At 41.1% G+C, this 22,241-nt stretch overlaps 3 protein-coding genes across 10 annotated transcripts; 1 reads left to right on the top strand and 2 right to left on the bottom strand.

Annotated features, from left to right (window-relative positions):
- Positions 1–811: 811 nt before the first annotated feature.
- On the bottom strand, positions 812–6,645 carry plcxd2 (phosphatidylinositol-specific phospholipase C, X domain containing 2). Its single transcript, XM_079361853.1, has 8 exons — positions 5,793–6,645; positions 5,317–5,453; positions 5,026–5,145; positions 4,399–4,452; positions 4,126–4,281; positions 3,382–3,492; positions 3,119–3,249; positions 812–1,334 (listed from the first exon to the last, which is right to left on the bottom strand). Exons 1-8 carry the CDS (start codon positions 5,893–5,895, stop codon positions 1,175–1,177), a joined length of 972 nt encoding a protein of 323 aa, XP_079217979.1. The 5' UTR covers positions 5,896–6,645; the 3' UTR covers positions 812–1,174.
- A 1,900-nt stretch (positions 6,646–8,545) lies between these two features.
- On the top strand, positions 8,546–19,679 carry mak (male germ cell-associated kinase). 7 transcript variants are annotated; one of them, XM_079361179.1, is made up of 16 exons: positions 8,546–8,675; positions 8,814–8,951; positions 10,540–10,594; positions 10,928–11,049; positions 12,153–12,235; positions 12,713–12,845; positions 12,975–13,146; positions 13,765–13,932; positions 14,666–14,914; positions 15,093–15,301; positions 15,598–15,737; positions 16,117–16,245; positions 17,211–17,297; positions 17,933–18,052; positions 18,237–18,329; positions 18,586–19,679. In XM_079361179.1, the coding sequence occupies exons 2-16, from the start codon at positions 8,848–8,850 to the stop codon at positions 18,744–18,746; spliced, it is 2,025 nt and encodes a 674-aa protein (XP_079217305.1). In that variant the 5' UTR covers positions 8,546–8,675; positions 8,814–8,847; the 3' UTR covers positions 18,747–19,679. The 7 variants fall into 7 exon arrangements, with proteins under 7 accessions (XP_079217305.1, XP_079217304.1, XP_079217306.1 ...); XM_079361178.1 differs by having other exon boundaries at positions 8,546–8,951; XM_079361180.1 differs by lacking the exon at positions 12,153–12,235 and adding an exon at positions 11,678–11,757 and having other exon boundaries at positions 8,546–8,951.
- On the bottom strand, positions 18,759–21,577 carry tmem14ca (transmembrane protein 14Ca). 2 transcript variants are annotated; one of them, XM_079361186.1, is made up of 5 exons: positions 21,473–21,577; positions 20,863–20,951; positions 20,460–20,561; positions 20,230–20,317; positions 18,759–19,966 (listed from the first exon to the last, which is right to left on the bottom strand). In XM_079361186.1, exons 2-5 carry the CDS (start codon positions 20,936–20,938, stop codon positions 19,909–19,911), a joined length of 324 nt encoding a protein of 107 aa, XP_079217312.1. In that variant the 5' UTR covers positions 20,939–20,951; positions 21,473–21,577; the 3' UTR covers positions 18,759–19,908. The 2 variants fall into 2 exon arrangements, with proteins under 2 accessions (XP_079217312.1, XP_079217313.1); XM_079361187.1 differs by having other exon boundaries at positions 20,863–20,947; positions 21,473–21,569.
- Positions 21,578–22,241: the final 664 nt, after the last annotated feature.

Raw genomic sequence — 22,241 nt, 5'->3', positions numbered from 1 at the left:
ACAGTATGTATGTGTGTGTGTGTGTGTATATATAATTTTTATTATTTTTTTTCCAGTTTTGCTCCAAACAAGGATGGAGGAAAAGGAATAGATGAAGCCAGCTGGTATGGGCCTGACTTTTTGATCTTATCTACACATTCCTTTCCTCTTTTGGACTGTTTGCATGCTGTTGGAGCATAGTTTCGCCTGCAACTAAATCTGAAATGTTTCCGTTTCTAAAAGTTAGTTGAGTGTAAGGATACAGCCTGGATGGTTATTTTGCATCCCATGTACAGAGGTCTTCGAAGCCGGCGGCCTGGGTTCGACTCTGACACTTGGCACTTTGCTGCACGTTATTCTTCACTCCCTCATCATGGTATTCCAACAATATTCCAACAGTCCTCCTCTCTAATAGAAGCATAAAAAGCCAACAAGTTTGAGTGGTTGTTAAGGTGTAAACCTTTTCATTCTAATGTCCCTCCTTCGTACATGCGAATATTACCTGTCACAGTCTACTCTGCTCCTCCCCTGCTCTGCTGCTCAGCCACACACCTCATCAGTCAAACTGCTCTCACCTGCTCGTCATCTCCAATCAAGCCAGTATATATGCAGCTTCACTTCACTCACTCTTTGCCAGATTGTCTTCGCTTCCATGCCCGACTCTCCAGCACTTATTCCCGGCTTGCCTACCTGGCATCGACCCGACCTGCCTCGGACCATCGTCTCTTGTATCAGCCCCGGTAAACCTACTAGCCTTCTGTTTCAGGCTGGTTGGTATTTGGGCTGTTCCTGTTCAACCAAAGAGACTGAACTGATCATCTTCGCATCTCCGGCTCAATTCTTCTGGTCTGTTGTCTACATACAATAACCTGCTAAATAAAAACTGTTGAAGAACGAAACACTGGTTCATTTGTGCTGCAATTGGGTTCACTCCATACCCGTTACAAATACCACTGTTACTGATGGTAAACTTTGATGACTACAATAAATCCTTGTCATCTATGGCTACTTTCTGATGATAGAAATGCCCCTTACAGTCTTTAATATTATACATGTGTATCAATATTAAAAAATATATTGAAACCAATTATCAGGACTCATGCGTTGAATCATTCCAGATGGAAGGATCTGTAATCCTTTTTCCAGCATTGACTGTTGGTAAGTAAGCACAAATTTGTCCAGTTGTGCAAACATGTCATCTTGGCTTGCTGTCCTGTTCAGAGAGCAACAGGTTGTTGAGTTTGATTACAATGTTAGCAAAATCTGTGAGTTCCACAAAGTCAGAGGTGATGATGTTGACCCCGTCCACCCCCGGCCTCTGAGCCTCCACCCAGGACATGATGGTTGGCAGGTTTCTAGAGCCAAAAGGAAAAAAAGAATGTATTAGGTTTAAAGTTACCCTTGTTTTTGTTATACTAAACAGACTATCACTGGGTTAGCATTTCAGCCTGAATCCCTGGCTTGTATGACCCCATGACTCTATCTGTATCACTACTAACACCCTAAAATTCTCCTCTCTGTCTGAGCCACAAGCGAACAAAACCAGGAAGTCACACAGCAGAGATAAACAAACCCATTTCCTTGGAAGTGCAAAATTAGGCCACCTCCTGTCTCGCCGGAGCATCCACCCAAGATTTTTACAAACAGTGGCGGCTTCTCTCACATGTAAGGGTTCAGTGTGCTATGAGTCAGGATTTCCACCTGCATTTCTGCCTGAATCCCAGGCTCATAGGCTGACTGTTCAAGTTTGTACAACTAAGCTAGTCTTCGATTTGGATATAAGATTCCAAGATAACGTTTCCCTGTGATACTTTGCCTATAAACTTTTTGAAGGAATTTATCCTGAAAAAAATTAACCAGTAAAATGACAGTGTGTTAATATTCTAGTAAAGAAGCTAGGCATAAAGAAGCACTTTTAACAAACGTTTGTGTTTTACATTAAGACTGCTCTTAATGTAAGACACTGAAGAAAAAAAAAAAACTTCATCAGTTAGAAAAGAGTCATCAATTTGTGTTAAATGGCCCACATCAATTTGATGGTACACCAGTTTGAATTCTTCATGAATGTTCACATCATAACTTGTGACACAGCAGTAGGCTAAATGAAAAACATACAAGCTCTGCTTTAATCAGATTGAAAGCTTTTATTGTTGAGTGAAAGCATGGACTTGCTGAAGATTTTGTAATTTAAAAGGTAATTCCAAAAAGCACTAAACTGTACTTTTGGGTTTGGCTGTCAAAATAGGTCCATAACGTTTCATTTTCGTTTTAGCATGCATGGATGAAGGCGCAATTATCTGTTTCTAACACTTCCAACCATACATATGTGCTGCCCTCTGCTGGCCACCATGTGAGGAGGAAAAATGGTACATAAACAGCAAGACTGCTGCATCTTAAATGTTTTAGACTAACTATATGCATCAAAACCACGACAGAATATGACATTAAAAGGAATTTATATCTTAACTTTAACTCCCTAATGGTGTTTATTCTTTTTATCATGCTTGTATTGGTTGTCATAGCACTATTCCACTTAATTCTTTTTGATATCAGTGCTCATATCTTCTCCGTCATAGCACTACAGTCATTTTAATCATCTTTTTTTATGTAGCTCTAGTATATATTTAGTCTATGTAGTCTATATTTAGTATATTTTTAGTACTATGTGCCATACACCATTATCACTTAATTTTTTAACATCTGCCTACTTGCACACAGATCTATATATTTATATTTAATCGTTATTTACTGCACTATAGTTCTGTTTACATCTGTTCACTACTGCATATAATTCTGTTTACATCTTTCGTCCGATCACTGTCCACTTATACCTTCTCTTGTATCTAACTTTGTAATTTCGTATTTTAACCTTGTACTTATATCAACACTCTATCTTAGGTTCAGCTTTTAGTATAGCTGCACTGTCGTCCATTTACTGCTCAGTGTGCATTTGAATTGCCAAATAAAAAATGAAGTTCTTTGAATTGAATTGATATCTACACTTTGATAACATCTCACCATCTAACCCTAAATGTAGTTTACCCTAAATGTAGTGCGCAGACTGCCTAGCGGTCAGGTTGCGCCCTATGTGGAGACTAAAGTCCTCCAAGCATGTGGCCCAGGTTGAATTTAAACTGACCTCTCGACCAGGTAGTTGCGTAGCCCCCAGACCAGGCCCTTCGCCACTGTGTTGGCCCTGGGTGTCAGGATGGCCTGAGACACATGGAAGGAGCCCTGCTTCGCTCTTTCCTTCAGCGTGGTGTCCAGGAACTATACAGGGGAATGCACAAACCATTGAAACACAACAAGTCTGTCACAGACATCTGTATTGATGTCCACTAAATAAGCTAAAAGAAGCATGCACGCTGGCAGGTGATTGTCACAGAATGTTGATTTTCAGACCTGTGCGAGCTTATGTGGTTCAGTGGTGTTGGCCCATGGAGCAGGGATCTTGTTGCCTGGCCACATGATTGGGATATCCTGAGCTGACTGATGGTGGTAAAACACAATCACCTGCGGAGAGAATCAAAGAAAACTGTAAGTAGATATGCTAAGAAGTGTACACACGTTCTACTACACAAGGAAGATGAAAAGGCTTCCGTTAGCAGCTGCTAAAAGTTTCTTCTGTCTATTACTCCTTTAGACTGTGAGGCACTTACAAGTTTACCTGACAGTATTCAACTAATCTGCAGACATAGACCTGGAGCAATGCGATTAACATGAGTGTGTACATGGTGCTTCCTACATACTGTATATTGTATGTAATAAGAGGATGAAAATATGTTCAGGTTAGGAAATACATTTTTAAAAAAGTATAAAAGCAGGATAAAAAAAACAAAACTTCATGAAAGACTTAGGTGAGTGCAATGGTGGAACAACTGTTAATGGGATGACGCTCTGAACTAATTCTTGTCCTGAGAAGTCAAAGGCGACAGGGATTACATGACCACAGGGTTAATTGGGCTAACGCGCAAAGACATATTTATATTCAGGTGCATTCAAGCACAGGCAGTGAGAAATAAAGACTTTATAGTTAAAGATGAATCAGATGAGCATCATTTTTTTGTTTTAGATGACATTTTAATGACCCTGTAGTAATAGGTTGTTTTTTAATTGTTGTACAATCACTTCTCACTCTCATCTCACCTGGTATTCTTTCTCCCACAGGTAGTCCAGGGTGATGCCCTCAACTGCACCGTTTCTACAAAGCTTGCTGCCAAACACTTCCTGGAGCATGCTGATGAGGTACGTGTGATGCTCTGCGTTCATTGCGTAATAGTGGTTGAAGTCGAGAAAGACGATCTAAAAAACAAAACAAATCTGAAGGGGGTCAGTTGGATCTCTGGTTATGCTAATGTGCAGTATCAGTGTGTTCTGTTAAATATATACTTAAAAGAAATACTTTCACTTGATTCTCACCTCTTTTCTGTGTCTGCTTAAGTAGGCGTTGATCTCTAGCAAGCCGTCCCTCACCTTTAGGGGAAACCGGAGGGAAAAATTAAAAACCGTTTACCGCGTCAAATCTACAGGTACTGATGTACAAAGGCAATATGAAGATATGTGAAAAAACACAAACATGCACATTATTCATAAAGATAGAAGTAAAATCTTGTAAGAAGATATTTGTATGGTGTATTTAGATGTTGTAAAGCCTTAACATAAACACTCAACATCTCATAAAACACTACCAGTAGAAAAACTTTGAGTCTTTTAAGGGACCAGAATGGCCCATTGCAGAAGAGGGATGTTTACAGCTAAACTAACAGCTGTTGATCCATGCCTCAAAAGCCTCAACCTTCCCTCTGCTAACATCAGCCAAGAACTAGAACACTCCAAGCTGGACAAAACTCATGTTCAGGTTGTTACATGAGACAAAAGGAAGGAGCTGAACGAGCTAAAACATTTGAAGCAATGTCAAAATTAAAATGTGATCATTCCAGGACAGGAGATTGTCTATGGGTTTGGGATCTGGAAAAGGCAAATTACACAAAAAACATTAGACTGTGAGAGTTAAATAAATACATAAATGAATACTTTGCTGCTCACCTTATGGCCAAACAGGCCGTGGATGAAGTAGATCTCTTTTCCAGGCTCACCTGGTTTAGAGGAGACTCTCAGATCAAAGTATCGTATTCCTGCATCCAGCTGCTCTTTAAATGTCAGATTCTAAGAAAAATAGACATTACTTAGAACAACACAGACAACAGCTGGCCTAAAAGAAAAAAAAAACAAGAGTTTTAAATGCACTGACTATAAATGTAAAACAAAATGTTACTAATGTTTAAGAAGCTCTTTGGCACCACACATTTGGGTTTGTACATAATCTGAATTTAATACCTGAGTCATGGACCATTTCACCATGACTTTCTTGGCTAAGACGCTGAACATGGTGGCCAGGTACTTTACATATGCCTTCTGATCTGGACCCACGGGAGCATGCACATCCACCCAGTAGGTAAAGGAATCGTGAGAACCTAGGGGAGAGAGAGAGAGAGAGAGAGAGAGAACGCATCTTCAAGAAGGAAAAATGAACAAATACATCACATACACAGGGGTTGTAAGGACAATCATACATTGGAAAAGATAAAAGAATAAAGAGCCAGTGGGAAGAAGTAGCCTAAAAACAAGACAGCAGTTCCCAGAAAATAAAGAACCGTGGGTGACAGCTGGAGAGTAATAAGTTGGCATGTATAGTTTTACATCACAAAATGACTGCATCACCATCAGTCTCTGAGACTTGCAGCGTAGATGTTCAAAGTTTGATGGACAGATGAATTGAGTGACCAACACATCTTTACGCACAGCAGGCTCACCAGGCACGGCGAGGTGTTTGAGGGGCATGGCACTGAGCCTGGATGGGAGCGAACCCATCCAGTCGGCATTGACATTGCCGATCCCCGCAGGTCGAGTCTTCATGTCAGAACTACCGTTACCTCTCAACAACCCCCCTCAGGAAACCGCTCTCCGGTGCAATCCCGGCGACGGCTTTCCGTGCGCTCCCATCAGGTAGAAACTAACACAATCTTTTAATATCAATTTTAATCCATCAGAATCCTCGGATCAGCACACACTTCGGCTGGGACAGGATTCATTATCACCCATTACTCACACTAGGTCCCATATGGTTATTGCATGGATTGGTGCTAAAAGGTGCTCTGGGAACCGGGAATCCATTGACAAGACCGAAGGCTGGCTAACGACCTAATCCTCTTAGAGAGAATTCCACTTTGTTGTCCCTCCTTCCCTGCTTCTTGGCTTACCTGCCTCGTGTGTGTGTGATTCTGTAGGCTAAATACCCTCCTCTTGTCAAAAGTAGGCTAGCCTAGTCTACACCAGTCGCCTACACACAACGATGGGAAAGTCGCCTGTGCATGTAGACCAATTCAAGGTGTTTAATTGAGTCAGCAACACTTAGTGCAGGTTGGATGACTATCCATGATATGGATTTTTAATAGCACATACGCAGTATATTGCATTGTATTATAAATGCATTCGCTGCTCTGACAGAAACTAGAAATGTCATGAAGGCTAGACTTCATTTAGTTGGAGGAAAGGGTAATTGGCCGAATGCTACGCCTTTGTATTGAAGGAATCTGTATTGTGATGGGTAGGCTATGTGTCTTTATCTTGCATGTGTCTTTCCAGCTTCATTGCCCTACCTGGAAATAAGAACCCACAGCGCGTCCTCGCCATCTGCTGGTGCAGCATTGTAACTACAGTCTTTGCTGCAGAGACGTGGAGCGCCCTCACTACCGAAACCAACTCGATTGGTTAAGAAAGCAAATGAACAATTTAGAATTTTTTTTTTTTTTAATTGACAAATTAGGCATAGGCCTCTATCCTTAAAGTCCTATAGCAGTATTAAATAGCCTGAAGGGGTTCTTTAACATTTAACTTTTGTACCATTCATTTCTCCGAATAGTTTTTATTTTTTATCTAAAGGTGAATTCATAAATAAAAGCCCACGCGGTGAATATGGGCCAAGTTTGAATATTTAGGCTTCAGAGAATTCGTCTATGGCTTGTCACTTCCGCAGTAACGCTGCATGCATGGAATACAAATCCCATAAAGCATTGCGTCCACTTGTCACCTTAAACAAACGTCGAGTTTGTGTGCGTTTCCATGGAGAACAGTAGCGCGCACATACACACACACACACACACACACACACACACACACACACACACACACACACACACACACAGAGGGGCTTATCGGACGAGCCTGTTGTGGATACTAAGTGCATTTTGTGTGAGGAAACATCGTCAGCAGAGACAGATAACCGTCGAGGAAAGACACTCAACCCCCGAAATGGTGAGTTTAAAACCACAGCAACGATGAAATAAGTGCAACCTATGTGGTAAAAGAAATAAATAGTTGTTGGGATGAGCTGTCAAAGCTGACATGTCAGCCACTAATGTCACTTTTTTTTATTACCCGGTCCATTTATGAATTTAAGTTGATATGTGTAAACGTGGGTTAAGCGTGAAGGGCAATACGTTACTGATGGAAACAATGCCTGTTACTCATTAGTCACATGAAAAGTTATACTTATCTGTTTCTTTACAACTGTAGTGTAAATATCTACGGCTGTTTTCAATAAACAACCTTCAATGGCCTCCTAATGTCATGTGGCTTAGAGACATGTTAAATCCCTTTAAACCCCTCACCAGCAGAGTGCAGACTGACCAGCTTCTTAAGGCCTAGATACTATTTCTCATTGTCCCATGAGACTCAGATACAAAGAAGGTATGGTTTAGAGAAACAGTGTAATGAGAAAGAAAATGGAGAAAAAGCTGACTATTTCCAACGATCATTTTTAAAGCATTTACATACATTTAAGGTGAAAGTGAAATAATGGGCTCTGGTGAGTTATTGATAGAACGGTTATGTTGTAGGAGTCCCACATCTCATTCAATTCTAATCTGCTTGTAATCTCATTTTGTTTAGCTGCCCTTGGCCTACCTGCAGCAGCTTTTACTTTTTAGCCTCAAACATAGTCAGGTCGGTTACTCACACGAGACATGTCCGACTTACTTCCCAAACTTTGCCCAAAATAAGCCGTTTTCTATTGCCTTAGATTAGAATGAGGGTACAGTTGATAATTGATTTGTTATGATGATGAAGTAGCACACATCCTTGAAGCTGTCGTCGGTACATTTTCGTTCTACATCTGGGAAAGCATAAAATCCATATTAAGACTTCACCAAGGTTTAGACATTCACTTGATGGCATGTGTGGCACTGGATAGTGAGCGACCTTCAGATTATTTGGCAGAAAAAACAATCAGTTACTAATATTCAGTCAGTCCAGTACTGTCAATAACATCCTCTCAGCAGGCAGGTGGAAGGGAGTGGATGCAGGATATCGTTGTGTAACGTCCTATTTACATCCCTCTGGGCCTAATCTGCCTGGTGCTGTCATCTCCCTTGAGTTGTCATGTGGGAGCCTTCTACGAGTGAGACACACGCTTAAATCACCCCACTGAGGGGAAATCAGGCCAGTCCTTCCCTGTCTTTGCAATTGCAGGAGACTTTTATTTGTATCTGATGCTGATTCCTTCCTTCCTTTTTTTCCTGTGACTTAAGGATTATCAAGGCGCATATTTGACTGTTTGCTGACCGACAACACCGGGATCCTGCCTTTCCATCGAAGGATCAGTTACTGCAAGATGACAGTTAAACCTCAAGGACGGGGTGAGCGTCGTGACAAACTGGCCAAGTGAAAACTTGACCATCTAGCCTTTACTTTACTTGTGGAGAAGAGGCCTGCTGAAATGAGACATTTGATCAATGAATAAGTCCTGCATGTACACATCTTGTTTGATGAATAAGGAAAGTTAGCGAGCGGATGAGCCCATCTTAAGAGATGATGAATCGCTACACCACCCTGAAGCAGCTGGGGGACGGCACCTATGGTAGTGTGCTGATGGGGAGAAGCAATGAGTCTGGAGAGCTGGTGGCTATTAAGAGGTGAGGAGCTTATTTTTTTTCCCATAAAGCTGAAGTGTATGACCATATATGGACATGTATCATTGGGTGACTTAAACATGAAAGTGTGCAAGGCATGTTGTTTTTAATGGCTTGTTTAAGGGCTGATTCACATTAAAGGGAGATTCTGCACGATGTGCACCAACAACACAAGTCAGTTGAAATGAGCAAACTTATTGTGTTTATAATAAAAAGCAACCATAAATAACCAATAAATACAATATTCTCATTTTGCTGCTCAAATAAACAAATAAAAAAAAAAGAATAATAAAATAAAAAAAAATCAATTCTTCAACCTTCTATGAGGACGTTTCAGTTTCCCATGAAAAGAAAGCCTTACCTTTTTTTTTTTTTTTTTTTTTTTTTTTAAATCTTCTTGTCCTGTACACTCATACAGTAAGTAATGTTACCTGATGACACAGCTCCCCTTGCTCTCCATTGGCAGTCAAACTGCAGCGTGATGTTACTCACTTTGTGCGGCACCCACCTGTTGGCATTGGACAACAGTATTAACAAACGCTACATAGACATGATCATTCTTTTTGCTCATTTTCACATCTTCCTTTGTAGGTCACAGACAGACATCGTTATTTATTTTTTGAAATGTGTATCCAAGTAAAGGCTCCTCGCAGCTGCTGCAAAGAAAAAGTAGTGTTTGAGTTTGAAATGAATATCAAACAGAGCAGAGAGAGAGAGCGAGAGAGAGAGAGAGAGAGAGAGTGATGGCTCTGTAAAGTTTCCATTTCCACATGAAGTTAAATTATCTAGCTTCATCCTTAAGACAACAGGACTTGGTTGTTCTAAATGAGTCTTTTGAATGACCTTACACCAACTTGATATACTTATGCTTAAAATAAACCATTTTTTTGTTTTTTGCATGAATTGTACACAGCCCTGGATAAAAGATGACTCAAAAGAACCAAAACAAAGTGGAGTGGTAGCACTCAGCGTCTTTCACCTGGGCAAACAAGCTAACCGACATGCCTTTGTTTCAGCAGCGTGGCAGCAGGGTTCAATAATAGATGAGAAAACCAGGAAGATGCGTCCACTGGTTGATCATTTGGTTACCGTGCAAGACAATACAAGTGGTGACGGTGAAAGGGAGTGAAAGTAGAAGGGAGTGTGTCAGGTTACTGACACTGCAGAAGGAGCGACTGAAACAGGCAGGCGCCGAGAGAGGGAAACAAGATATGAGCTCGTTCTGTAACTCTGACATAATTATAGCAGGAGAGAGAGCGAGCGCTAACGCTGGACAGAGCAAATACGCTACCAGAAAACTGACCTGTATGTCACGTGGTGCGTAGCATTTTTACACTCAATTCAAGGCCACTAAAAACAACAGTAAAACCTGTGCAGTTTAGAATACCAATCTATTTTACTTTACAAATTATAGTTTGTATTTATTGTTGAAGTGAACGAGCTAAAACTCGAGACAACTCCAAAAACATGCAGTTATTCTGGACTTGACACAAATGAGTGCTTTATTAGAGGACACCTCGGAGTGATGGGTGTCATTTTATATTGGCTGCAAAATGTGAAGTCCTTAAGGTGATACATGTCTCCTTTACAGAATGAAGAGGAAGTTTTATTCATGGGAAGAATGTATGAACCTCAGAGAGGTGAAGGTAAGGTCGTGAGACACTTTATGCACAACAGCTCTTTGAACACTGTTATCAAACTTTCTTTGTGTTTCTTAGTTCTCACAGTATTGCAAATCAACAATGTAACCATAGCAACCCCTTTCACTCAGAAATGATGATTACATCGTGTGTGATAAAATCCCATGATCTCTACTGTACACTTCACATCGTGCCATGTTAGAACTCAAAATGTCCACTTTCCGTCGAACACTTCTTCAACATGAATTTATTCCTACAGTAGGTCCTGCAAATGAAACAGTATTAACAACACCTGAATTCCATTATTCCTGATTTTCTACGATGGTTTTGTGTCACCAGTCCCTGAAGAAGCTGAATCATGCAAATGTGGTGAAACTGAAGGAGGTGATCAGAGAGAACGATCACCTCTACTTTGTCTTTGAGTACATGAAGGAGAACCTCTACCAGCTGATGAAGGACAGGTGAGAACAGACGCACCACACTGAGCCATGTAAGAGCTTGTACATGATCTATAACACAGTGGTAAAATATACATATATCCATATTGCATAGTTATCAAATTTCCACATCTTATCAGGATCTTCCCCAAGCCATACATGACTACATTTACTAACTGAAGGTTTATCTTTGAGTGATCGGATTGGCCCCATGTTTTATATACTGTATTTGTCTCTCATCAGACAGTGATTTCAGATGCTTTGAACTTGATCTGTATCAGCTTGCCCTTACATACATACATACATACATACATACATACATACATACATACATACATACATACATACATACATACATACATACTGTACATACATACATACATACATACATACAGATGCCAACAGACTAATATCTCTGGAGGCAACCTTGAGGTTTTTTCTAGAATGGAAACCTGGGGTGTGCACGGCATCTTCAAACACTTTGTTTTGTCTTTTCTATAAATGACAAAGATACACAGCTCAAAGAAGCCCTGGTGTGTTATACATTTTCATCTCTAACTGTATATTATGTGTGCTCTTGTTTATCAGTGACTGTTTACGTATCTGTACTTGCATTGCCAGGCTCATAAGAATCACTTTTATTTTTTTACAGAACAAAATTGTTCCCTGAATCAGTGATCAGAAACATAAGCTTTCAAATTTTACAAGGCCTGTCCTTTATTCACAAATATGGTAGGTGCTCCAGTGTTTCCCTTAAGCCCTGCTAGTGTGAGGAGGATGGTTGCATCCTGCAAGATTCAGAATCTGGAAGATTTCAAACACGCTTCTGAATGGACAGATTGGAGATGAACTGTTCAGAATCTTGTAGTTTGTGAACTCTCACAACTTGCCTTTCTAACTAACTGTTCTGTGTTTTTTTTTAATAAATGGATCTGTGGACGCCTCATGTGTGGAGACTGGAAACTTTTCAAATCCCCCCCCCCCAACATAATTCATTCAAACATGGACATGCACGTGCTTCCACACATCCAGTAGACCTTTCATGTTTCAGGATCTCACTTTCTGCTTTTCTTTTCTTTCTCTTACCTCCCCTTCCTTCCTTCTCCATGGCTTTGCTCTGCTGTCAGAGAGAACAAGATGTTCTCTGAGAATGAAATCAGGAACATCATGTTTCAGGTGCTCTCTGGGTTGGTTTTTGTGCATAAGCATGGTAAGAGGTCCTATGCTTTCATTCTTTACCTGTTTAAAAACAGCATGAGCTTTCATCTGTCTGTTTGTAATAACTATAATACTAGTTTAGTCTGAACTTCAATCATGTGTATGTTTCATTCTCATGAGGTCTGTTTATTCTTGACATGTTAAAAAAAGACTTAATCCAGACTTTACTCATTACTATATCCCAAAGAGCCAATGTTAATCCATCATGAGCATATCACTTAGCAACATTTAGCAAAGATGAGCAGCACCAGGCTTGAACAGTGGGATAGAGGGAGAGGGGATAAGATGCAGTCAGAAGGATAGGGACAAACAGCCATTCAGCCACTGCTCTGTTTTTCCTTCTCTGGTGCTTTCTGAAGTCTGCACATTTGCAATAAATATATAAAACATGGCAGTTACAGTATTAGTTTTGCCCATTGTGACATTACTCTGTAAACTTTGGCTCAGCTCAGTTCAACCTTTCCCTCAGGCTTCTTTCATCGAGACATGAAGCCAGAGAATCTTCTATGCATGGGTCCAGAACTGGTCAAAATAGCCGATTTTGGCCTAGCCAGAGAGATCCGCTCCAAACCCCCCTACACAGACTATGTGTCCACGAGATGGTAAGTACTTAACAGGGTAACAAAAGCTATCATGCATCTTAGCAGTACACTATATATATATTGTTTTATGTGTCTGCACAGTATGAGTTGTTGGCTGGTTTATTTGAGAATGTTCCTCTTCATGTCCAGGTATCGAGCTCCAGAGGTTCTGCTCAGGTCGTCCACCTACAGCTCGCCCATTGACCTGTGGGCCGTGGGCTGCATCATGGCTGAACTCTACACTCTCAGACCTCTTTTCCCTGGGAACAGTGAAGTGGATGAGGTCTTTAAAATCTGTCAAGTCCTCGGTACAGTCAAAAAGGTGAGACGAAGAAACTGAAGCGAAGGTAGAGAAATGACCGACATTCAATCTGGACTTTTTATTCAACTGTTCATGTCCCGATATCAAATAAAACCCACATGAGATGATATTAAGTTTATAATGGGAAGATAAGTAGTAAGAAGGACAGGAGCGGTGTTCCTCTCCCTGTGGTAAACGTTAGCTTGTGGTGTAAAGCAGCTTAAGTTGGGAGCCACCTTCATTTCAAAGGCTTTCCCCAAATCCATCTCTGTTTAGTCTGACTGCAGAGAGGAGTCGCAGAGCCCATTTCCACTAAGACTTGGTCAAGAGCCACCTCTCAGTACCACTGGTGTAAACATTACAACGTTCATATTGTACTATACATCGATTCACATTAAATCCAGATTTAACTTATGGTGCTGAAATCACCCTCTATGTTTTCTCTTATGGTGACCAGGATGTACTCGGATAGTCTTAGAGCAGGGAGAACCCCAGAGGGGTTCAACGTAAATCCCATCACAGAGAGACAATAGTTCCTTTTTAGGGTTGAGGATCCTGTATGTGTATGTTTAAAACACACTTTAGTGAATCAACCGGTTCGGTTATATTAAACTGTCCTTTGATTGTGTCTTCCCTCAGACTGATTGGCCGGAGGGTTACCAGCTCGCTTCTGCTATGAACTTTCGCTTTCCTCAATGTGTGCCGACCCACCTGAAGACCCTCATCCCCAATGCCAGCAATGAGGCTATCATCCTGATGAAGGATCTGCTGCAGTGGGACCCAAAAAAGAGACCAACTGCTGTACAGGTGCAGTAAGCAAGAGCAAGTCTCAAGGTTGAGTGTTTAAGGTGTAGTTTGCGTAATAGGCCAGACTGGACTCCGGTTTAAACAACGAGCTTCTTTAAGAGTTCCACCGCCTGTTTTCAGTGCACCACGCGCTGCTGCAGTTACATGCAGATTAACAGTTGCATCAGCAGCCTAATCCTTCATTTTAAGCAGCGCTTAAGCCGTACTTCACTCCCTCTGCCAGCGCTTAATGGTCCACCTGTGCTGCTGTGTGTTTACTACCTACAACAGTGGTTATGACGTAGTTAGACATAATTTACACTCAAGTGAGAAGCTTGAATTGCTCTGAGTAGGCAACACCTTTCTGACAGCAGTAACAGGATGTTTTTTTTCCATCCTCTGCTTGCTCAGCTCCCAGGTGAATGATGCACATCTGTTTGCAGTTCATCCTGAGAGGACGATTTGGTTCCACTTGAGATTTAGTCAGCAAAAAATATTCATGTGAATGGAACTTATTGTACAATTCATGCTGTGACGCCTTTGATGAAAACACTTGCGCTCGATTCCTCACATGTTTTAGAATTCCAGTTGCACAGTGGACTGGTTCATTAGTTTTTTTTATGTGCAGGGTAAATCATTTTTTAAAACGAGTGGTATGCTGCATGCATGTGTGAGGAAGTCTTCGCTGCGCCGTAAAATGGTGCGTGCTGAACATTCACAATAATTAATTGCATTCCTTTCCCCTCTTGTCCAGGCTCTGCGATATCCATATTTCCAGGTAGGACAGATTTTAGGACCTCGTCCTCAGAGCCAGAATGTTAAGAAGGTGCAGGGAAGGGTGCAAACCCAGAGGCAAGTATCAGAGTCCAAGACTGATCCCCAGCAGTCTTCCTCTGAGTCCAAAGCCTCCACATCCTCCCCCAGAAACCATCAGCAGCATCACCAGCCTCTCCAGCAGATCCCACTTCCCCAGACTGAGTGTAAACCAAGTGTCAGCAACGCAGTGAGTGTCTCGAGTTCATGTTCAGTAAAATGGAAGAATCATGTCTGCGGCAGAAAAGTTTTTTTAAAATGCTACTTTATTTCTCACTGATTTTGTAATTTGACTCCTATCAGAGATCTTAAGTTTGTCAAATAGATGTGTTGTTTGTGTTGACTCTTGAGTGTGATGTCTCGTGCAGAAAACAGCGTCGCTGGGCAGTGAGAACAGTGTCGGAGGCGGCGGGGCTGCGGTGCTGAAAAGTGTCCGTCGTCGCTGGGGACAGACGGTCACCAAGACCTCAGACAGTTGGGAGGAATCTGACCCCTCCGAAATGTCCGCTTCGAACTCCAAGAAACCCAGCCTGGGGAACACAGAGGAGGAGAGGGTCCCTGCAGAGCAGAAGCCACAGTGAGCGCTGTCATGTCTTAACTGGCCTGCTTTAGAAAATAAATGAAATGTTAGCACCTGACCCTTGAAACTAACAATGTGTGAACTGGCTCATTCATCATGTGTTATTTGAGTTGGTAAAGGGTATTCAGATTTAATTATGCTCATACTGTATTAATAAATATACATGCTTCAGCCCAGTCTGTTATGCATAACAAACATAATAAGAGCTCACAATCGAGACTTTATGCAGTGCACTCTCAAAAATGAGATGCTTTTCAAGGCATGGAGCTTAAAGAGAATTCTTTCTGTCGCAGGCCGAAGGAGCAGAAACCTCTGTATTCCTACAGCTCAGTGACTAAGCTACCCAACAATATTAAGGCGGACCATATGGACTCCAATCTTCCAGGGTCGGCAGCTCGGCAGCACTATCTGAGCCAGTCACGATACTTGCCAGGTAAGACGGAATGAAACCAAATTGGGTCATCGTTGGAAAAAAGTCGCCATGATGGAGAGTTAAGCAAGAAATTGTCTTACATCACTTTACCTATTTTCCACTTAAGAGTTTATTTATAAGGATTGTTTTAGGATTTGTTTGTAGTTACCTTTAAAAGGAAAAACAAGACCTCCGTAACAGATTCAGAAACTAGATACCATAAACTTGCACAACTCAATGCAATACTTCCTTCATCATTCTCATAACAATAAAAACAATAATGCATGTTTCCACTTATATTTGGCAACCTGATCTGCCAGTTTTATAAAAAAAAAAATGCAATGTGCTAATTTAGATCTTTGCATTGGATTTTTCACAACACAAGTTCTATTGCCTTAAGGGTTGATCAACAAGAATCAGACTTCTGCAGATAAGGAGATGGGCGGCATGACACTACGCAACCTGTGGGAGAACTCCTCAAGCACCATCACTAAACCACTCGCTCCAATCGGAGCCAGAGTCAATGCAGGTAAGGGCGGATCTGTCCAGAGGGTTGATCGCAGTGCGCACGTGTTACGGAAGGAGGTCAGATTAACAGAACTATTACGTCACCTGTCAACGAGTTTTAAAGCCAACCATTTGTTGAAAAGAAACTGGCCGATCGGTGTTCCAGAATATGAAAGAATAATTTTACGTGGGATCAAAAACCAATGAAGAAAATTGAAAGCCCTTAAATGCAAGCATTCGGTGACGCTAGTCTCCAACATTATTCAGCCCTCACATGATACAAAGTAAGATAACACACTGTATGTCTGCTGAGGATTTACATTTGAAATACCGAGCAATAAGTAGTGATTACACCATGACCGTCCTAATCGCCTCATTTTACCAGGCAGTGGAAACCTGGCGACAGTCAGTGTCAGTTACTGTTACATAATAGGACACTGCACTCTTTGTGATTAGCTCTAAATGCTAATGATGCAGCTAATGTCTCCTGATCAGTATTTATGGGAGCCACTGACAGAGCAGTGTTCGGAGTGAGCCAGAGTGTCTGTGACTTTAGAGATCGTAGACCTCTATAAATCATTTGTCATGTAAACAGACACACAACACGAGCACCCCCCCACCCCCCACCCCACTGTGCTCCCTCCTTCCCTCTCCTCTCCTGCCCCTCTCTCACCTCTCCTCCTCTCTTTCTAATTCATGACAGCCAGTGTTAGATCTAGTGTTCCCTAAATGGCCCTTAACTGTAACCCCCTGCTCATTTGTGCAAACCTCCAAGCACTCCCTCCGACACTCACAACTGCTCTGTTTGTTTTGATTCTACTCACCTGTGACTCATGATTAGAAGTTGTTGTTAAGATTAAGACAGCCTATTTGTTTTGACTGTGTGATTTTTTCTCTCTCCATCATTTCTGTTTTTTCCCCCCCTTTTCTTCTTTCCCTCTGATGCATGCACGTCCTACGACTCCACTTTTTTTCCTGGGAGACTAGAAGAGAATGCCTCTAAATCTATGGATAGTCCCAAAGAGAAAACTGTTGTCAAAGAAAGAATACTTGAGAAAATCGATCTCTCCAAAGGTATTTCGTTGAGTCTACATTTAGTGAACTGTTACAGTTGTAATGTAGCAATCTGTGACTCTGTGACTGTAACTTTTCGTTGTCATGCTAAAGCTCCTCTGTGTACCAACAGTGTAGTTAGAATGCCGGCTGATGCGACAAGCTTTAGGTATTCAGCTGACGACTTAACATGTGAAAGAAACAAGCTGCTAAAGGCTCTGCAGGAGACACGAGTACAAATACACAGTTTAACCCGAGAACTAAGGACTCCAGGTGTGAAATAGGTGGTAAATTGCACTACAACCACAACATCTTCATAAAGTGACAATAAGGCTTTTCTCTAATTACACTGATTACCATCTGTGGCTGCTGCTGAGGCAGACCGATGGTGTCGCTGGAATTGGCTTCAATCACTTGACCTTAGTCATTGGTTCGGTCATCAGGAGCTGTTGCATATGCAGTAGCTACATCTCACTCTTTAACACAACACAATAAACGAAGTAAGGTCATAGCTGAGAACTTTATATAACCTCTTTTCTCTACTAAAATTGTCTGTGTTATTTTTTTAAGTTGACAGAAGTCTATGCTATACGTGCTCGGCATGTAGAGAGCATTGTAATGAGTGCTTGAAAGAATTGTCTTTTCTTCATTTTTAGGGACTTTTGTAAGCACCAAATACAACCTCTCCGGTGGTTATATCCCGTCATTCCAAAAGAAAGAGGTGGGCTCAGTGGGACAGAGAATCCAGCTTGCCCCCTTGGCTGGTCAGCACGCAAGTATGGTTCTATTCCTATCTGTCAAACATGAAATGAGTCTGTATGATCAGCCACTCTCTTCCTAACTGTTCCTATTCTTTTTTTTTTTTTTTTTTTTGTGTGAAGTTTCCAACCACTGACTTGCCACATTTCCCCTCCTGTCTCTAACTCACTTTTACCGTTTCTCCTTTCTTCACTCTTTTAGTAAATCTTTCATCACCTGACAATAAAAAAGACAAGCCAAAGTCTGCACTGTCCAAGCCTATTTGTAGCTCCTCTTTGAGTGAGACTCATGAAGGTATTTCTCTTCTCTAGTAGTAGTAGTTTTCTTCATGTTTGAGTCATGGTTTTCTGTTGACTGAATACTAACAGAGTAGACTTTATCTTCATATTTGACTTGATTTACAAATACCTACCTGTATAGCTTTATATTTAAGTGTCATGGTTGTTTTTTGAGTAAAGAGACACTGAAGTGGCACACAGCATGTGTCTGGGTGGACAGATGGTCTCTGTACCTTTAGAGAACAAGCTGACTGACGTGCATGTTCTTCCAGATTACGAGGGCTGGAGGAGGAGGGCCGACAGGACTCAGATGAAGGGGAGCAGCTACGCAGCCCTCGGGAAAAACTCTGGGAACATCCTGACTAGAGCTCCAGCCGTACAGCCTGTCCATGGCAGAGTGGACTGGACATCCAAATATGGTGGAAATCGGTAGTCCACAAAAAAATGGAAGAACAGCTTCCCCTGGATATTAGACTCTATTTAGTGGCACAAATATTCGAATAAGAATGCGAACCCGATGTAGAGTTTTAGCTATGTCCATACTTGAACATGGGAAAAATTAAATTAAAAATGAGGGAACCTGTATGTACTTTGAAACAAATTACATTTTCATAAATCAAATATTAAATTAGAAGCTAGAAAGAAAAGTGACACAATCCCACATGCTTTTAAGAGACTATTGTTATGCCACTGTAGCAAGTCCTTGTTTCTAGAGACACGTAGGATCGAACTGCTAAGGGTGTATGGACTCTCTGTGATTTAAAGATGACAGTTGCCATGACGATGAACTGAGACTGACACTGTCTGCAAGACAATCCCACTGTATTCCTGAAAGATCCAGGATGCGCCAATTCCACTTGTTAGTGTTGGGATGTTCGGAGTAGGAGTTAAACACTCCATAGCTTGACCTTCTTTTTTTTTTTTTTATAACTCCAGTAGCAAAGGTCAGGTATTATTTTATTACTGACGACAAAACCTAAACGGTAATTAAATAATACATTCTGAAATGTTTATTTTCCACTTCTCCTATCGACCAGGTGAAACTGTTGGTTGTAATGGTAGTCAAAGCTTTAACTTTCTCTCTTTGTATTAATGATGAATTATCTGAACATTTTGTAAAAGTTTTGTTTTTTTACAAATAAATATAAAAATGTGCATTCACTGAAAAAAAGACAAGACAGCACTTCTTCTTATATAAACATGGTATCATATTTCATCATCAAATATACGCAAAATAATCTTCAACAGTAAATGACAAACTGACAGGCTACTCAAACAGTGGGCAGTGGTTCTCAACTGGTGGGTCGAGACCCAAAGTGGTTCACCAACTTGTGACTATAAACTAAAAAAAAAAAAAGAGGCAAAAGTGTTATGAAGCCCTCTTTAAACATGCTGTTTTTGTTCTGTCACACTCTTTGTACCATCTGACGTCAAACTGCACTATTTTCATACACTAAGTCTGATTGGTTGAAAAAAAAAATAAAAAAAAATCAGAAATTTGGGTCGCTATTTTCATGAAGGAGTTGGTGGAGGGTCATCAGGCGAGAGCAGTTGAAAACGACTGGGCTAGAGAACATGTTTGATTCTTCACTCCATCAGGACTCCTGGGGTTTCTGGAGCAGTGCCAGACTTAGCTTTCCCACCATCAGAAGACTGAAACAAGACGAGAACTTCCAGTTAGACTCCAGACACACTGCACTAAAGGTTGCTTCCAAAATGTAGAAACACATTGTGCTGTACCGACACATCTGTATTAGCTAATCACAATGACTTTGAGTCATATTTAGTGGTAGTTCTGATTTCTACATCAGACCTACACAACATCTGCCTGCACAGAGGTTACAACAAGCCAGAGCCCATACTCAACAAATACAATTAAGTCTTATTCATGTTTAAAGGAGACTGATATACGGCACCTTGCTCCAGCCATCAAGCCAGCTGGCATGAACTTCCTGGATCCGTAGAACCTCTTTCCCATGACTCCAGTCAGAGCTCCAGATGTTGCTGGAAGACACCATGAGGGGCAAAATAGGAATTGGGTGAGGGTAAAAAAAAAAGGCCATAGTAACAATAAAATAATATTGTTCACAATCATTCTACCTTTACCTCCATACAACACCACATACAATACTTTGAGTGTACTAACCCAGGGACACCCAAATATTATTGGGGTCATTGGAGATTTGGTAGGCACCAAAACCAGCAAGACCGCCAAAGAGAAGACCGGCAGCCAGCGAGGGGACACTGCCTGAAAGAGAGGTCACACTGAAGGTCAACAACAGGACCTTCAACATCACTGAAAAGTACATGGACTGGTATGCAATGGTAGTTTTTTTACTTTTAAGTTTTGACATTTAACAAGGCAATCACATCTGTTCAGATTGAAATCATCTCCGCAATATTGTTTTTAATGACTTTGTATAACAGGGCCTAATGTAAACATAGATTGAGAAATAGTTTAAATAAAACAAACACCAGAGCTTCATCACAATACATTATTTAAAAACTGTTTTCTACTTTTACATCCTTACATTCATCACAACACTTACCTGCTTTCACATAACCAATGGCTCCCCCAGAAGCGATGAGAGCTGCGTATCCATAACCGACCCAATCCACAGTCATGATGGACACCTGTCTGGACCACAGCCTGCGTTAGTATAACAACTCAAAGTAGACGCTAACTATTCAAGTGACAGGACTTTCTGTTTCAACTTAATATCACTGACAGGTTCAGAAACATTCACAGAGCTGCCCGAGTCCTGGAGCACAGAGCTGTTGCAGAAAACTAGCTGAGGCAACAGAAGGAATAAAAACATTGTATCATCCGATAACTCTTCTCCACCGTTACACCGCTGCAGTGCTCGTCAGTTACATTGTGTCCCCTCTGAAGGGTGTGTGTGTGTCTGCTTTATTAGATAAGACGTATGAAGTCCCAGCCCCAAATCAGCCTTAGCATGAGCTGCTCGAGGAAGCTCAGACTAGCCTCACTGTTATTGCACAGCTGAAATGTGTTACAAAACAGCTTTTTGAACAGCCTCCATTGAATGCACCGTCGCTCTCAGGTCAGGAAATAGACGCCATTGTGTTTAAAACATGATATAACAGTGACGTCTCAGAATATTTAGGACAATTTGAGACTCAAATGTAGCATACAACCTTGCTTCTTCAGTTTGTCCTCTGTCACTTCCAACGGCAGGTCTCTGTTCTCCACCGAACACAAATGATTGGAACACAAAAACAGTGGCTGATGGGAAATGTAGTCTATGGCGCTTTAAAACAGGTTGCTGCGTTCAAGTTACATTTTAGCCTGTTGTATATCGTGCAATTCAATCACCTGGGAGTCGATGAGTCTTCCTTGTTTTCCTACACTTAACATTGCATTTAGCCTACTTACACTGCTTGAACATTCAAACTAGGCTTTAACCAGTGTTGTGGTGGTGCCTAAAGACGCGGTTACACTTTAAAAAAATGTTCCTTAAATGTATTTTTAAGTACCACTTCCAACGGAGGATAAACAGCCTCTGTTCACAAACTGTAACATTGAAGACTACTTCCATATTTAGTTAGTGTGTACTAGCCAATCAAAGACATAATAGGAAAGGTAATATCCTCACCCCGAACATTAAATGCAATATAGGCTACTGCTGAATATTTGTTTTTCAAATAATGGTGTGGGTCAGGGGGATTTAGAAATGGGTACATCCTGCACTTCACCGCTGGCTATAACAAACAACATTTTCATGTTACATATTGTTTAATATAGGCCTAGCCAATATTAACATTTATACTTTAGTGGTGAATATAAAATAGAAATCATGGTATGTTTGTATAGTTTAGCCTATATGAATCGTTCACAAAGCCTAATGTTTTGTTGGAAACGAGACAGAAGCAATCAAAAACTTCATCAGACAGTGTGACCCTAAAT

This window comes from Symphodus melops (assembly GCF_947650265.1).
Source record: "Symphodus melops genome assembly, chromosome: 14".
Taxonomy (NCBI): Eukaryota; Metazoa; Chordata; class Actinopteri; order Labriformes; family Labridae; genus Symphodus; species Symphodus melops.
Note: the sequence above shows the minus strand (reverse complement) of the source record. Positions and strands in the feature narration are given on the sequence as shown.

Excerpts from the sequence above, each read along its gene's own strand:
- plcxd2 (XM_079361853.1), bottom strand. The coding sequence starts at position 5,895 with ATGAAGACTCGACCTGCGGGGATCGGCAATGTCAATGCCGACTGGATG. Across the intron at positions 5,454-5,792 it reads CAAACACCTCGCCGTGCCTG|GTTCTCACGATTCCTTTACC; the intron begins GTGAGCCTGCTG and ends TCTCTCCCCTAG. Across the intron at positions 5,146-5,316 it reads TGAAATGGTCCATGACTCAG|AATCTGACATTTAAAGAGCA; the intron begins GTATTAAATTCA and ends TATTTTTCTTAG.
- mak (XM_079361179.1), top strand. The coding sequence starts at position 8,848 with ATGATGAATCGCTACACCACCCTGAAGCAGCTGGGGGACGGCACCTAT. Across the intron at positions 13,933-14,665 it reads AGAGACCAACTGCTGTACAG|GCTCTGCGATATCCATATTT; the intron begins GTGCAGTAAGCA and ends CCTCTTGTCCAG. Across the intron at positions 15,738-16,116 it reads CCAGTCACGATACTTGCCAG|GGTTGATCAACAAGAATCAG; the intron begins GTAAGACGGAAT and ends TATTGCCTTAAG.
- tmem14ca (XM_079361186.1), bottom strand. The coding sequence starts at position 20,938 with ATGACTGTGGATTGGGTCGGTTATGGATACGCAGCTCTCATCGCTTCT. Across the intron at positions 20,562-20,862 it reads CATTGGTTATGTGAAAGCAG|GCAGTGTCCCCTCGCTGGCT; the intron begins GTAAGTGTTGTG and ends CCTCTCTTTCAG. Across the intron at positions 19,967-20,229 it reads GGCTTGATGGCTGGAGCAAG|TCTTCTGATGGTGGGAAAGC; the intron begins GTGCCGTATATC and ends GTCTTGTTTCAG.